The following is a 16,534-nucleotide window of genomic DNA, read 5'->3' on the forward strand; positions in this document are numbered from 1 at the left end:
AATGACTTCCCTATTGCAGTCCTGATGGGTAGTTCCACTTCCAAAGACCTGCGGGACAAGAGAGTTGTCCATTGTTGGAGCTCGTGTTTTTCTTGCCTGTTCTGTTGGGATAGCTTCCCACTCTTGGCAGTGATGAACAGGGTGATTCTGGCGCAGTCCCAGTTGTTCAGGTCGAAGTGCCAACAAACGGGCTCCGACAACAGATCTCTATGTGGTTCGCTCGTGGAAATCCCATTGTCATCATAGGCGTGAGTCGTACCGTCTTCAACTTTTTTCATAGAATACAATGTATATTTACTACCTATAAAAGAATAAACGCTAAAAAAATATCTAAATACACAAGGTCCCCTTGACCGAGTATAGGGAGACACTCACAAATCTTCAATGACACCTTCAAGAAGGTCAAGAATAAGTGCAATCTACAAGCTCTTCCTGTAGTATCCCGTGGAAGATTGGAAGTAGTAAGTACAAGGCTCATGAGATGGAATGTAGTTCTGTACTTTTTGTGGGCGACAACAGCAACAGGGATGTGATCAGTGAAGCTGTCGTAGCAACATCATTCTTCATAGAGATCGATCATGCAGCAGAATCAATTTGCGTAGACGATGGATATCCAGAAGGAATGTCAGCAAGCTAAGAAGGTGCCATAGGCAATTCTCTCCGAAATAGGATCAGGCAGCTCTGATTCCCCACCTGAGGTTGGGCCCGGAATAGACTCCAATCTAATCTTTTTAACATTTGGATACTTCAAATAAAATTGGGCGAGAACTTTAGATTACTTCACAGCTAATCCCTTAGATCATTCATCAGAACTTTCAATACGAAAAGCGGATGGTTCAACCTCGGCATGCGAAAAGGTTCGTTCTCGCAGGTGAATCACATTTGGAATCTGATATTTATGAACAAAACTTTACGATGCTTACCCATTGAAGCTAAATTTTCGATATTATCTTGAGTTTCAGAAAGTGCAAGCCTTTCAAAATATTCAGTAATCTTATCCATTGTATCCGACGGCTGAACAACGGAAGTCCCGCCCTCCACACTTAACCATAATTAAATAACATTAGGTTCACAGGTATATCCAACGAAAAATGAAGGTTGTACTATAGGCACAAGTTTATTTGATTTGACCTTTATGGCGAATGTACCATGGTCATTCTAAATCTGATTTTTTTGCTTTTATATAGGTTTAATATATTTGATTTAAGAAAAGATGTGTACTCCTACATCGATACCTAAAGCATGAAGATTGATCTGATATCGCAAATCACCAAATATCCTGTATGGTGATGGTTCGTTAAAATACCCTGAGGACTATTCCTTTCATGGATAGCATATGGTAAAATAAATGGAAACAAGGTCAAACGTCCAAGGATTTCCGTGAGAGGTAGCTACTAGCTTCCTTATATTTCTAAGAATGATAAGATTATGGGATGCAGCCGACCTATTCATTGTTACAAATGCGCTCAAATTTTAGCATTAGTTATCGAAAGATTATCAAAAAAAATGTGGTAATTCATGTATATGAGCTCTTAAAGAGCTACCCTTTCACCTGGGAACGTGTGTGGTTCCATAATTTTTTGACTAAAAGTTAGCAAATAGATTCGCTACCGTAGCCCCCCCCCCCTTCCGACCAGCTTTATGATCAATTAAAGTTGCTATATACATCCTTCTTCCAGATAATTGCAAAGTGTATCAGCACTAGCGCTGTCCTGAGGACAAGCTAGAGGATGTTGAGAAGTGAGGAAATGTGGAATTTGGCTGAGTATTAACCACTAAACAAAGTCGGCATTCTTAAAATAATCTGGTTCACTAGGAATCGATTGAGATCTTCAACTTATATTTCCTCGCATTACCTTTCATCAACTTTCATACTAGCAGGTGGCAAATGATTGTACGTAAGATGATAATGATACCAAAGCAAGCTATAATAATCTTCAGGGATCAGCTGATTCTCCAAAGCTTGTGGGTAATTGATATTTCTTCCACTATGTCACCTATCCATTGGAAGGTGTCGGACTGCTTAGTTGATCCTCATTTGGTACGTCAGTGACTGTATTACCTTCATAACTGGGAATTATTCCTATGATACTGATCGATCATGGAGATTGAATGTTGAATACCCACCAAAGCCATCAAATAAGTCTTCTTTCCATTCCACTGTTGAAAAGCTATTGCATAACGGTCCAATTGATAATCAATTTGTTTCGCATATTGATCCAACACCGTACTAATTTCCGGTGGTAAAACTAAGTAATGTAACAATTCACAGGAAAATGTATCGTGGCCAATCCCAGAAAGACCTTCTATAGAAATTATCATTCAACAGGATTCAATAGGAGTAATTTAAAGGGCCCAACTCTAATATCGGAGCCATTGACACGATCGAGAATTCCATTTCCTTTCGAATGAACTGTATAATTGCAGGAAACCTAAAGATACCAAGATCGTATTCGTCCAAAACTGATATTACTGACGAAGTAATAAACCAAATATGATTTCTTGAGCTTAAGCTTCTGTTTCTTGTATTGTTGGATGTTCTGCACATAGACCAATTTAATGGACTAATTGTATAAATTAGTATGCTTCACCTTTTCGACAGTTCATTGTTAACCCAATTGGTAAATCTTGCAATCTTTGTACTATTAGAAATGCTTATATCGCCAGACACGGTGCTGTCTTTAGCCACGTTGCATTCCACACTAAGCAAAAAATGGAACATTTCCATAATGCAATCAACTTCGAACTACTGTTTTGCGTAGAAAGCTGATGACGTTGCTACTTTAAGCATAATCCAAGGACTCCAGTAAATCATATGTGAAATGCTTTCTTTATATGTTTAAAAGATAATCATGGGCGGTTTGAATGAGGAATTGATTTGCAACCATTTCTTCCGAGTTCTTAAAACATCTTTCAAGACAGGGGAATTGTTTAATGGCATTTTCAACACCCGATACGATCTGAGTAGCTCTTCTAATATTAGAGCTTGGCTGTTAAAAATGATTGTCCGACTTGAAATTCAATAATAGGTAGTATAGAAGTTCTGAAAAAGCCTACTTATCCACTATTGAGGTGTAAACTGATCAGTATGTACGCTCGATGTCAAACTGGTTGCTGTTAACCTATATTTCAAAGTTCCATCGACGAAAAGCTGTTTTAAATTAAATCGTAGCTTGATTGACATTTTGGCTTCTATTCTGATCTGTGAGAAATGCAACCCAGGACCTACTAAAAGGTAATATTACATATTAAAAAGCCTCCCCTCCAAGATGTTAGAAGATTACTAAAGTCTGTATGTCGACGATCCCTCGTCGACCAAATGAACTGGAGTGTTACCCGGCATTCGTGGAGAGCTCGCGATACACATAGATTGCATAGATCATTAACATGATTCATTTCTAATCGCTTCATCCATGAAGGGGTTACTGACTCAATGGCAATAGGGTTCTCGTTATCGTTTTCTATCTATGCACTGTTAGCGATAACTATCAAATAACGAATCCATTTCCTTCGTCATTTGAAGAATTTGCGAGATTTCTATACATAGGTATAGACCAATTGTTGCGGACTGTCAACTTTATGTTCGCGAAGATCAGTTAAAAGTGATGAAATTATCAATCTGTAGTCGTCTTCTGTCCTTTTGTAGTAGGGGGCATCAGTTGACAATCTAGATCTCAAGGGGCGCGTTGGAATTGGCTCAGAAAATTAAAATACATCCATCCAAAATACCACTACAATTTTAGTTGAAAGAAAGGCTACGATACAATGAAACCAGATCATACAACAACAAATAATCAAGCCGATGCTGTTGATGATGATGATGATGAGCCAGATGAATGGGATCAACGAATCATAAATACAGGTTGTCACAAAGAAAACTTGGAGCTACAACTATGCCATGCTGATACAGGTGATTGGAGACAATGCACGCAAGAAATGGAAGCGTTTCGAAAGTGTTGGGAAGTCAACAACAATAATATACGGACTAGTACTGTTGATAATGAGGAACTGTAGGGATTATGAATATTTGTATATAGTGTTGGACGATTGTAAATAGTAAGCTAAAATAGACATCTACAAACCCATTGAACAAACTACAATAATTTATAAAGTGGAATACAGTATTGGCATTGAATGCCGGGTGGTACACTTTATAGCTTGCACTGTAGCTGAGACTTGAAGATCTTAAGACTCTAATCTTCCAGATATAATCATGAACTCCCAGAAATGCTGTTAGGGAAGCTTCCTTCGAAATATAGCATCAAGGACTTTCATAGATCGGAGATAGCGTCCGTTGGCCATGAGAATAGGCTACATAAATACGCTTCACATAGATAAACTCGAAATATAAGATTCACTATATACATGTCGTTAGACTTAACTACGATGAAGGTGCACCGCCCGGAGTACTAGGTTTGCCTTTAAAGGCATCTCTACCTTTGAGGTACTTATCAAATGCATCGTTTCTTTCTTCAAATGGCCTTGGGCCACAAAGCTTAATCATATCCTCGCGAGTAAGGACTTCCTTTGCAAATAATTCTTTTGCCACCTTGTCAACAAGTGGAAGCTTTTCGGTCAACAACTTATGACACTCCTTATATGCTTCATCAATTAATCTCTTAACTTCATTGTCAATCATTGTAGCTGTTGTCTCAGAATAATTTTTATGCACTTTGAATCCTCCTGAAGCATCGCCAGTATCATAACAGATTTGACCCAACTTTGGTGACATTCCTAGTTTCAAAATCATTTGTTGGGCCATCTGTGTAACTTTCTTAAAATCATCCAGGGCTCCACTTGTGACTGTATCGAAATGCAATTCTTCGCTGACTCTTCCACCTAAAGCCATAATCATCCTATGCCTGAATTGCTCTTGCGAAATTAGATACTGGTCATCAGGCAAATACTGAGCATAACCCAAAGCGCCTTGGCCACGAGGAATAATTGAGACTTTAACTAGCGGGTCTGCATACTTCAAGAACCATCCACAGATAGCGTGCCCTGCCTCGTGGTAGGAAACTGTTTTCTTCTCCTGTGGAGAAAGGACACGGGATTTTCGTTCTAATCCGGCGACGACTCTTTCAATTGCTTGTTCAAAATGATGAATGTCTACAGACTCGGCATCTTCTCTTGCTGCAATTAAAGCACCCTCGTTGCAACAGTTTGCAATGTCAGCACCCGCGAATCCAGGAGTTAAAGCTGCTAAACGACCAGCCAAGTTTTCGATCTCTGCATCTTTCAATTCTTGATATTTCGTATAGTCAACGTCTTTATTATTGCTACGAATATGTTCAATAGATTTTAACTTTAATCTTGCCAAATGTACCTTGAAGATAGCTTTACGTCCCTCAACATCTGGAACATCTATTGAGATATGCCTATCAAATCTTCCAGGTCTAAGCAAAGCTTTATCAAGGATATCAGGACGGTTAGTACCTGCCAATACAACGACATGATCACTCGAATCAAAACCATCCATCTCAACTAACAATTGATTTAACGTATTTTCACGCTCATCATTTCCTCCCATTCTTCCATTACCTCTTTCTTTACCAATGGCATCAATTTCATCCACGAATATGATTGACGGTGCCATTTCACGAGCAGTTTTGAACAAATCACGCACACGGGACGCACCAACCCCGACAAACATTTCTACAAATTCAGAACCAGAGACACTCAAAAAAGGAACGCCAGCTTCACCAGCTGTTGCTTTGGCCAAAAGAGTTTTACCAGTACCTGGGGGACCTGATAAAATAGCACCTCTAGGGATTTTTGCACCTAATTTTTCATATTTTTGGGGATCTTGAAGGAACTTAACAAACTCCATAATTTCTTCTTTTGATTCCTCACAGCCTGCAACGTCCTTGAATTTGATTTTAACTTCATTTTCTTGATTGAATAATCTTGCTTTGGATTTTCCTATTTTGAAAAGACCACCACCTGGTCCCCCTGGACCTCCCATGCCGGCAGGGCCCCTCTTCATAGTTATGTACCACAACCCTCCAATCAATAAAACAGTAGGAAGGATTGGCATAATGTACGACATCCACGAACCTCTCTCTTCGTACAGTATAGGTAATCTTTCATTTAAAGGAATATTCAAACGGTCTTGGATCTTATTCATTTCATCCTCAAAATATTCTATAGATCCAATGGTGAAATGGACTATTGGATTGCCATGAGGGCCATGAGCTGTCTGTGAGCTGACCGCGCCTGGCACTAACTCGGCTTCAACACCAAATTTATTAACGACTGAAATTTTCGTAACTAATCCTCTTTCTAAATAATTGGTTACGAAGTCCTGGAACGATAATCGATCATATGCTGGTTGGTCAGAAGATAACATCATAAGCGCAACCGCTAATAGACCAGTTGTTAAAAGAAATCTACCAATCTTAAATTGATCAATTTTAACAATTTTCATTTTTATGTTAGATGGATCAACATCGGGATGCTCTTTTTGAAACTTTTCTCTAAACTTCTTTAAATCGGGATCCTCCTCCTCATCTTCATCTCGCTTTTTCTCTTTGTCTTTTCCATCATTTTCCGGTTCCTTATTTTTAGAGCCTTTCGAATATAGGAGGAGTGATTGACGAAAGTTTGAGCGACTGAAAGTTGAAAACTGACACTTCAGTTGTGGTAACAAGCCAACTGACCTTATCCTGAGTGAAGATCTGGTCAAATGACGTAGCGAGTTCACCAACATCTCTTAATAAATGATAGTTGTCGTTTTTACTGAAATGAAGAACTTGGGACCCAATGAAATCTTTTGATGGCCATTTTTTTTGTTCATTTGCCATTCAATTGGCAAAAACAGAATCATCGTCTTATATGCAGGATAAAAAAATCAAAACCCGAACAAGGAGAAGAATCTCTTCAAACTAACAAATTATTGCTATACATTTATTTTACAAATCTACAAAGTCTCTAAAAGCGATGGCGTCAGTAACTAAAATCCAAAACCACCTTTTGAGTATGCCATTGGTTTCAAATCAGGATGAGGTACAGCTTCAAAAGTTACAGTCTCCAAACTCCAGGGACAATTACTATCTTTTGGATCCCTGTATCCTTCTCCACTGTCTTTAGTTTTGTCGTAATTCACATTCTCTGTAATATGTACAACACCTCCCAAATTTCCTGTCGAGTCACAGTAGTTAGGTGCACTAAATACTGTGACTAATCGGCCATTATGCTCTTCTTCCACTCCTCCCATGCGTACTTCATGAGATCTTAAGATCTTTCTCAATTGGTTACTTAAACAAAAACGCTCGGTTATATCTGGACCAAATTGCATCCCAATACCTCTCTTAGATGGGGCACGTCCATTTGCAGCTTGTGGATCAGTCCATAATAATTCCATAGCTAACCCTTCCCTTGGAGGTTGAGTTGATCCCGAGGCTGGGAATCTATTGATGGATTTGATATCATTTAATGTAACCTTGTCATTCGAAAACAACCCACCGTGCATACACAAATATGAACGATTGATCAAACATGCTAAAGGTAATGAGCCAAAGGATTCACTAAATGCCTCGAAAACCTTCTTTGAGTACTTAAATTCACATTCATCAGTAAAACCGTAAGTTTTATTCATGTCGCTTGTTTCATGATTCCCACGATTAATAAATAACGAATTTGGAAAAATGGCTTTCAAAACATATAAATATAATGCAACTTCACAGGACCAAGATCCTCTATCTACGAAATCACCATTGAATAAATAAACATGATCTTGAGAGACATGACCATTCTTTGCAAATATATTCAACACATCATAGAATTGACCATGGGTATCCCCTACAACAGTTATCGTCTTTCCATCTTCTACTATAATTTCATCATCACCTGGAATTAATTCCATCTTTGAATGGGGTAAAACAATTTCAGTCATTGTTTTCTCCTTCTTAAATATTTCATTAACCTTTGCAATTATGGCAAATACATGCTTCTTTGGCAAAACACCACCATCTTTGAATAATTTAATCATATATTTCAAATAGTCAATGTTCAAACCTTGTATATTCACAACAGTTTCAGTTTTTGATTTCTTCACCTCAATATCTAATTCTGGACCTTTCCAAGATTTTTCAATTTGAATAGAGTTGTAATCTACACTATCTATGACGGAGGCTCTATCAACACCGGCAATAGCTCTCTCAAATGCTTGTCTCTTTAAATAATTGGTACATTGCTTGTAATTCTCCAAGGTTAATTTATCATTTGGCAAGCTTTTCAAAATCCGAGCAAAATTAGCCTGGGCTTCTTTATGCTTTAAGATAGCCATTTGAGAAACACCCTTACGATAGTATGCCTTCATGAATGAAGGGTTTATTTCCAAAGCCTTGTCACAATCTTGAATCGCAAAACCATAATTTTCCAACTTGATATGAACTTGAGCACGATTAGAATAGAATATTGCATTATGCGGATCAATTTCAATGGCCCGGCTATAGGCTTCTATTGCTTCTTCGAACTTATGATCTTTCAACAATGCATTACCCTTATCTTTGAGCTCCACTGCTTGTTGCTTTGAAATGGCAGATGTTGTCATAGTTATTCGTTGAAGAGGTGTTTGTTTCTAATAGTTAAATCGTTTCTGAAAGTAAATTCTAGAAATCAGAAAAAAATTTCTTTTCGTTTCTCAAATTTATGCTCAAGTGACCAAAAAAGATCGGAAGAAGATTCCAAAGAAAAGAAATGTTCTACCAAGGACGTCTCTTCTCTTGCTGGCAATTTAAATACCTCAAGCAATTAATTAATATTCGGAATCGTCTTTATTTGCCAAATATAAGTAGTATTTGTTATCGGTGTCGCGGTTCCATCTTCTTATAGGTCATTCTAGGGTTCATTTGGCAAGATTCTCAACCGCAGGAGCTATCTAATGAATGAACCACCATTTGAGGGTGTGCCTTTCCTCCATGCATATCAAACGTGTATATATTTTATTATAAAAGACAAAATAACTAAAGAACAAGAAGAACAAACATACAATAAACACCTATATCAAAATCAATTTCTTATACGCAATCCGGAAGCAGGAATGCCAACACCCGTAACCTGAGTAATCCTACACAATTTGCCCTTGAATTCGGGTTTGTATTTGGCATCAACCAAAGCCTCTCTAACAGATGATTCACCTTTGTAAATTGGAGTAAATGAACCGCAGCAAATGTCAAATTCAGCATATGGGTCAAAATCGATCTCAATCGCGTCGTTAGCAATAGCGTCAGCTCTTGCCTTTAATTTAGTAGCTTGATCAGCTCTTGGTCCAGATGACGAAATTTTTAATAACTCGCTAGCAAAGTATGATGCACTGGCATAGTTCTTATTCTTAAAAGCTTGGGTCATCGCAACTTGCAATGCAGTTAACCTATGAACTGGTTGCAATTTAGCTTTCGTAAAGTAGGCAGCAAGTTCTAAGTTACGCTTAATGTCGCTTGTTCCAAGAGCACGACGCGCTAATTCTATGGAAAGTCCCAAGATATATTCACGACACAAAACTAAGATTTCTTTACACTTGGTCTCGTCCTCTTCTTCTTCGACATTAAGCACTGAAATTGTGTAAATTACATCTCTGAACGTTTGGATTGCTTCTTCCAAGTTGTTTGCTTTGAATTGCCTAAAACCAAGTTGCAACTGATCTTCCAAGAGTTCATACCCAGGAACAATAGGTCTGAAACTCTTAGGATCGTTTTCGTCATTATCCTCTCTGATAAAATCCTTCATTGCCGGCAAACCATCAACACCAGGTAAGTACAATTTGGAAGAACTGTAAACTTGAATAAATCTAGGGCGCAAAGGTTCAAAATTAATGACACCCAACTGTTTGTTCAATAAGGACGCTGCTTGCTCGAAGGCACCAGCAGCTACATAAGTTGCTGGAGTTTTGGCATTTCTTAACCAATATCCAATTTCACCTTCAGCACCAGAAACGACGGGTTCATCCTCGTGTTGCAAATCTTCTTCAGGAATATCCAATTCATCATCCAAATCCCAACCACCTTCTACGTCTTCTTCGTCAGCGATTTCTTCTTCGGTAAATTCTAAATTATGTGTGTTTAGGTTGACACCTTCGTCAATACTTGGTTGTGCTTCTTCAATACTCAAGTTTTCAACTTGTCCAGTAATCAAAGCAGTCTCAAAAAATGACAAGGAGCTTTCCTTTAATGGCCAATTGCCAATTGGTTCGGAGATAGGTTGTGGCAAAGCAACAGATTGCCCCAATTCTGGCAAATCAACGTCTTTTTCAGTGAGACCGGCATTCTCCAAAATCAAACCGGCTAATTCATCTAGTCCATTAGACTTGGCTAAAGTATAGGCCAACGGTAACATTCCATTTTGAATATAGACTTCGCATCTCTTTTTGATATCATTGCTGTACAAAGTATTCTGAACTAAGGCGCTGATGTCACCACGTGCTTCAGCAACAGTGGTCATCTTTCCCAACCTGTCGGAGTCACCTTTAAACAAATACAAGAACGATAACTTATCAAAACTATGTAATTCTTGGTAGACCGTTTCCACAATTTGCATGTTTCCATGCAATAAAGCCTCTTCACCTAATCTTTGCCAAACTTGAGCCGTGTTCAACAATTTTGCTTGTTCAAAAGCAACTTGTAAATTAGAGCATTCTAAAGCCAAGTCAAATCTGGTTTCTGGATCTTGAACAAAATGCAAAGCAACTTCTGGGAATCCTTTCTTCTGCAAATAAGCAATGATGTTCTTACCAACCAAGGTCGAATTCTTAATAATTCTTAACACTTCTGGGAAATTCCTATTAACTAATGACCTCTTGAACCTATACTCGGTAGGGTCAATTATTACTGTTTCAACTTGGCCGCCACGGGTTAGGCAGTAGGCTTTATTGCCAACTACTCTAGCAATATACAAAGTGTTCTCTAACGTTTTAATGATACCGTTATCACCATTCAATAAAGTGTACTTAATATGGTTCAAAGTGGAATATAACAATACACCGGAATCATCCCAAGCAGCACTCTTGATTCTAATCGTTTCATGCATAGATGTGATTAATTCCAAATCTCTATTAGCAATAGTAATTGTATGCTTTGAGAGTAATGCCAAATGTTGACCGTTGTTTGACCATGCGACATATTTAACATTGTTAACACTAATTTCTGACAATTCTTTACGTTGTTGAACATCATAACTTATAACAGAGTGAGGTTTAACTAACAAGACTCTACCGGCTCCTCCGTACAAAACATCATTAACTGAGCTATCCAATTGAATGGCTCTGGTAATATTGTTACTCATATCCTTAACATGTAAAGTTTTGGTAGACTTGACAAAAGTGACAAATCTATTTCTGGAGATAAAGCACGCAAAGTTACCTTCACCTTGTCTAACATCAGTAGGTTCAATTGCACCTGCAGCGCTTTTGGGCAAAGTAATCAAGGAATAATTGGAATTGTCACCTTCTCCATGTACAAGTAATATGGAGTTATCACTCTGGTTATAAGAAAGCATTCTCATGAATGACCATGGTTTGCCGATCTTTTTCAAGGACAACATTGGAAGTGCAGTTTCTTCTGTTTGAAAGTCAAAGGATTGAATTTGTTTTTCTGCATTAACAAAGAGTAATTTATTTTGGAAAATAGCATGTGCAGGTCTTTCTCTTTCAAGTTTGAAAACCATGACACCAGAATCATGACAAGCAGCGAATAAATTGATGGTAGGATGGGAAGCAACTAACCAGAACCTGTCGTGCTCTCTTCTAAATTGTTTTATTGGAACTCTTTTATTTAAATCCCAGACTCTGATAGTCTTGTCGTCACTTACCGATAAAATCAACTCTTGATTTGGATGGAAAATTGCACTTAAAACATTACCAGTGTGACCTCTACAGGTATCGACTTCCCAGGCTTTTGTATCACTCATTCTCCATAACTTAATTACCCTATCATCACCAGCAGATACAATTAAAGGCATGGTTGGATGGAATGACGCAAAGTTTACTCCTTTGTCGTGGCCCTCTAAGACATACTTTACTATGGCATTGACATTTCCAAAAATATCTTGTTGGGGCAATTGTTGTCTTTGCAATTGATCTTCAAATGATCTCATTGATGAAGTTGGGGCACTATGTTTCTTTCTTAAGCCAGAAATATCCCACACTCTTACGGTCTGATCCAAAGAGGCACTCACAATTAAATCTTGAGAAGGATGGAATTGAGCACTCATAACATAATGATTATGACCAGTTAAACATGCAATCTCTTGACGATTTTGCCAATTCCAAATTCTAATGGTCTGATCATCGGAACAACTAATAATCCATGGCAAGTCATGATGGAAACTGACGCCACGAATATAATCTAAATGTCCATTCAAAGTAAACATACATTTTCTTTCATTCAACGACCAAACCTTAATTGTGTAATCGTCACCTCCAGATACAAATAATGGTTGAGTTGGATGAAAATTGACACTTCTGACAGGCCCAACATGATCTTCAAAACGATCAATTAAAGTACCCATTCTATAGTCCCATAATTGAATAGTGGAAGAATGTAAGGAAACCAATGCCCATGGTCTTTTGGGGTGAAAGGCTACGCCTTTAGCCCTAGAAGACTTAGACTCAAACTTTGTTAACATCTTCATTTTGGATGTCTAATTGGATTGATGTCTCTTGAATTGAAAGAAAGAGAAAGTGAAAAACTATTTAGTTGTGTATATTGAAATTGGACAACAGAAAAAGTTGAAACGTAATTTGAAAAAAAAAAAAGAGTGAGGAGAATTTACAGTTTGGAAATTTTACAGGTTAGATATCACGTGTTAGTATTTCCAAATTTAATCAAATTATTTAATATTTAAGGATCCTTGCCAAAAGCATTCATTCATTCAAAAAGCCAACATGACTAGTGATCTAATAACAGAAATTCAAGAATATCAAAATAGTAACGAACTATGTTGGTTAATTTCAAATGTAATACTTCCGGAATTTCCCCAAATTATCGAGGCACTTCAAATCTCATCGAATTTAATATTCTATAATTCTCCCCAGGTTCCAGATCCAGCGAACAGAATCGAGCGAGGACCATCAATAAAGCTTCCGGTGTCGACCGGAAAACTGGATGCATTAAAGGGAATTATGGTAAGAGACGGTGCATGTATCACCGAATTGGAGGTTTCAATTAGAGAGCCACATGTGAATAAACATATCAATAAGTTACATTTGGTTGGACCATTATTGCTACAACAACTAGTGACTACCAAAGAGGAAATTGATGATGCTATTAGTATTCTTAATGAATTATCGTCAATGAAGGAATGTGGTTCTGATATTCACAAAAATTTAATATCTTCTTTCAATGAATTATTAAATAAAATTCAAACTGCGAAAACGAGTTTACAATTACCAATAGATCCAATGCTAGTATTTCCTTTAAACATTACAGATTCGAATAATTTTGAACCTGTTTTACCTCCGTCAATTGCAATTGACTTTTATATTAGTCAAGCTGAGGTATGTATCGATCTTAAGAGTCTCCATCGTGTTACAGAAAAGCCTTGGTGTGAAATCGACCTGTCGACAGGGAAATCATACATCGATAAATTACGAGATGAGATGAAATTACCTACAAGCTCTCAAGCGTCAATGCACGCCTCTACATCTAGAGATGGTAAACAGCCGCAAACTCCCCCTTTGCATGTATCTGATGTCGAAAAGCGTTTACAGGAATTGGTGTTGGCAAATTCGGTATCATCCCAACCGCATTCAATGATTGGTAATTTCATGAGCCATTTGCAATTGAGGCCAAAACATGAGCCAGTTGATTATATAACGAAATGTATGACTTATAATAATATGGTGGTAATGGTTAACAAAAAAATCGAAGTATCTTCTCCTGACCCGGTGTTAATGAGTGCTTTTACAAAACTTGACAGTGTTGAATATATGATAGGTAGCTTTCTCGATAATTTGCATAACTTGCTAGATTAGAAGGGTATATGGTACCTGTCAGTTCAAGAACTCCACTAATTATAGCCTTTTTATATTAAATGACAAAAACGAGAATCTGAACGATAACTTTCTGGGAAAATTCCTGCAAAAAATTAATAAAAAGCCTCATATAAGCTTAATTGAAAGTAATATATTGTAATTCTTTTCAGACCTTACTAGAGATAAAAGCATTGTCCTCTGCAGAATGTAGTGTCAATACAATACAACATATTTAGAGTATACCAGAGTTCATAAGTAAGGTTCATAAGCTTTCAATCTATGTCATCGCATAGATTGGCTTTTAAGAATTCTTCCAAAGATCTATGACCGTAAGATGCTGACTTCCTACATAGGATCTCACAATGAATGCGAATGAGATGGGTTTTACACATAAGTACTTAATTTAATGTCGTATTTCAATTCGTTCTATATAAGCAAAACAGAAATGAAAAAAAAAAATCAAACGAACAATGAAACATTAAGATTTTGATGAAAATAAATTAACTCTTTAAAAGACATAAGGGCCACTATCAGTCTTTCCAGACAGATGCCCGTGTTAAATACCTAAATCAAGAAAGAAATAACGCCCAATCCAATGGCACCAACAACTCCACTCAAAACACCTTGTACTCCAGCTGCTTCACCAGCACTAGAAGCAGTATTTGCAGCGTTTTGACGGAAACCCATAGATGGTTCGTATCCGATTCCTTGAGTTTGTTGGGCAGCTTGAGCTTGGTTTTGAGCTGGAGCATTAGCAGTTGGAGCTTCAGCTATGGTAGTAACTGCTGTAATTGTAGAAGAACCAGAAGTTTTAATAATAGTTGAGGTTTTGACTTCGGAGGATGATTTTGCGGAGGGCGATGGATCATTCTCATTTTGTGGGTTGAAACCAACAGCATCAGAACTACCTAACCAAGTTTTTTTGTTAGTAAATGCAACATCTTGTTCATTTCCACTGATACTTTTATAAATATACGCATGATAATCGCTAGGATTTGTAGAATTGCCATCAAATTGAGCATCACTTGGAGGATCATAAGCTTCCAAATGGAATTCCTTAATATAAGCGAAATAATATCCGTAATTCTTAATATCGGGAGTATCCCAACTAATTTCACCACCAGCCCATTCAATAGTACCTAAACCATTCGATGGATCACCACCTGGCCATAATGAAATTTGAAGACGAGAAGGAGTTTGAGGGTAGTCATAACGCTTAGTAGTTTCATTCCAAGTGTCAGCTCTATTAAGGGTACGAACAACATTCCCATCAATAATCCAATCAATCTTTTCTTCAGTCCAATCCATTTCATAAAGATGATAGTAAAGGAAAGTATCATTAACAGTAGAATTTCTGGCATTAGTATAATTCAAAATACCTTGAGCATAGAAATTAGTTTGAGGTGTTTTAGTATCATATCCAACGAATTCATAATCAATTTCATCTTGAACATCAGAGAAAGTAATAAAAGCAGTAACGACACCTACATCATGGGAGGTTTTTAAAGTAGCACCGATTCTACCATACCAGGCGTATTTAGTTGATGATAAGACTGTACCAGTACTATTTGCAGGCATTTGAACCAAAAGAGCATTATCATGATAATCGATCCAACCACTATAAACCCAATCAGCTTCAGAATAATTACCCAAGTATTCGTATTGTTGTTCGATTTCTTCCACTACAGCTTTAGAATCAAAAGCATGAGTAAATGACTCCATTTTAGGCATTGGCATACAAGCCGAAATATTATAAGAATATCTAATATCACAACCACCTAAACAGTAGGCACCAGTACCACATATACCGAATTGGGAACAACATGGATTGTCTAAAGGACAAGGTTGAGTACTGTTACAAGTGATGACATCATCTGCTAAGACTTGTGTGAATATGAAAGCAAGAATAGATATGAAATACCAACTATTATATTTCATTATGTGTGTATGTATTAATAGCGAAGGGCAACTCTATGAAATCTTAAAAATAGTTAGTTGTGTGTGTGTGGGATCGTAGGGTGTAGTAGTAGTAGTTGTTGTTAAGGGTATTGTAAATTGAATTAAGTAGCGAATGTAAATACAAATGATAAATATGAAATGAAATGAAACAAAGGAAAAGGAAAAGAAGAAGAAGAAAAAAAAACAAAAGAAAGAGAAAATCAGTTGGTATATATAAAAAGTGTGGGTAAATTTAATGTAAAGTTTTTTAAAGTGGGTAAAAATGGGAAATGGAAAAATGTGATCGAGATCTTTTTCAGACGAAAATTTTTTTTTTTTAAATTATAAAATAATTAATTAATTATTATTTAATTTTCGTGATTATTTTTTTTTCCTTTCTGTCTTCTGTGAAACCAAAAGCAGATAAAAAAATAATCAGTTGCATATTACAAACATAAAAAATAATTTGATAAACAAAGAAAAAAAGGTGATTCCGCGAATAATAATTAAATTTCTATTTATAGAAAATATTACTATTTTGTAGGCAATATAACCTTAACGAGAAAATACCTATTTTCCAAAACCAAAAACCTCATACACACACTTCCAACTGCAAATACTCTCCCC

General features: G+C 37.0%; 6 protein-coding genes across 6 annotated transcripts; 2 read left to right on the forward strand and 4 right to left on the reverse strand. All coding sequences in view use genetic code 12, as the record gives it.

Annotated features, from left to right (window-relative positions):
- Positions 1-3,765: 3,765 nt before the first annotated feature.
- Positions 3,766-4,014, forward strand: J8A68_002788 (uncharacterized protein; the record flags this gene model as incomplete). Its single annotated transcript, XM_049406575.1, has 1 exon — positions 3,766-4,014. The coding sequence occupies one exon, from the start codon at positions 3,766-3,768 to the stop codon at positions 4,012-4,014; it is 249 nt and encodes an 82-aa protein (XP_049263904.1).
- Positions 4,015-4,381: 367 nt separating this feature from the next.
- AFG3 (AAA family ATPase) lies at positions 4,382-6,709 on the reverse strand (the record flags this gene model as incomplete). Its single annotated transcript, XM_049406576.1, has 1 exon — positions 4,382-6,709. The coding sequence occupies one exon, from the start codon at positions 6,707-6,709 to the stop codon at positions 4,382-4,384; it is 2,328 nt and encodes a 775-aa protein (XP_049263905.1).
- Positions 6,710-6,952: 243 nt separating this feature from the next.
- PPT1 (protein serine/threonine phosphatase) lies at positions 6,953-8,554 on the reverse strand (the record flags this gene model as incomplete). Its single annotated transcript, XM_049406577.1, has 1 exon — positions 6,953-8,554. The coding sequence occupies one exon, from the start codon at positions 8,552-8,554 to the stop codon at positions 6,953-6,955; it is 1,602 nt and encodes a 533-aa protein (XP_049263906.1).
- Positions 8,555-9,012: 458 nt separating this feature from the next.
- J8A68_002791 (coatomer subunit alpha) lies at positions 9,013-12,627 on the reverse strand (the record flags this gene model as incomplete). The annotated part of the gene is made up of 1 exon (XM_049406578.1): positions 9,013-12,627. One exon carries the CDS (start codon positions 12,625-12,627, stop codon positions 9,013-9,015), a length of 3,615 nt encoding a protein of 1,204 aa, XP_049263907.1.
- Positions 12,628-12,880: 253 nt separating this feature from the next.
- On the forward strand, positions 12,881-13,969 carry RAV2 (Rav2p; the record flags this gene model as incomplete). Its single annotated transcript, XM_049406579.1, has 1 exon — positions 12,881-13,969. One exon carries the CDS (start codon positions 12,881-12,883, stop codon positions 13,967-13,969), a length of 1,089 nt encoding a protein of 362 aa, XP_049263908.1.
- A 564-nt stretch (positions 13,970-14,533) lies between these two features.
- Positions 14,534-15,907, reverse strand: UTR2 (Utr2p; the record flags this gene model as incomplete). The annotated part of the gene is made up of 1 exon (XM_049406580.1): positions 14,534-15,907. The coding sequence occupies one exon, from the start codon at positions 15,905-15,907 to the stop codon at positions 14,534-14,536; it is 1,374 nt and encodes a 457-aa protein (XP_049263909.1).
- Positions 15,908-16,534: the final 627 nt, after the last annotated feature.

The sequence above is a fragment of the Hemisphaericaspora subhashii genome (assembly GCF_019202705.1).
Source record: "Hemisphaericaspora subhashii strain CBS 10753 chromosome Unknown scaffold111, whole genome shotgun sequence".
NCBI lineage: Eukaryota > Fungi > Ascomycota > Pichiomycetes > Serinales > Debaryomycetaceae > Hemisphaericaspora > Hemisphaericaspora subhashii.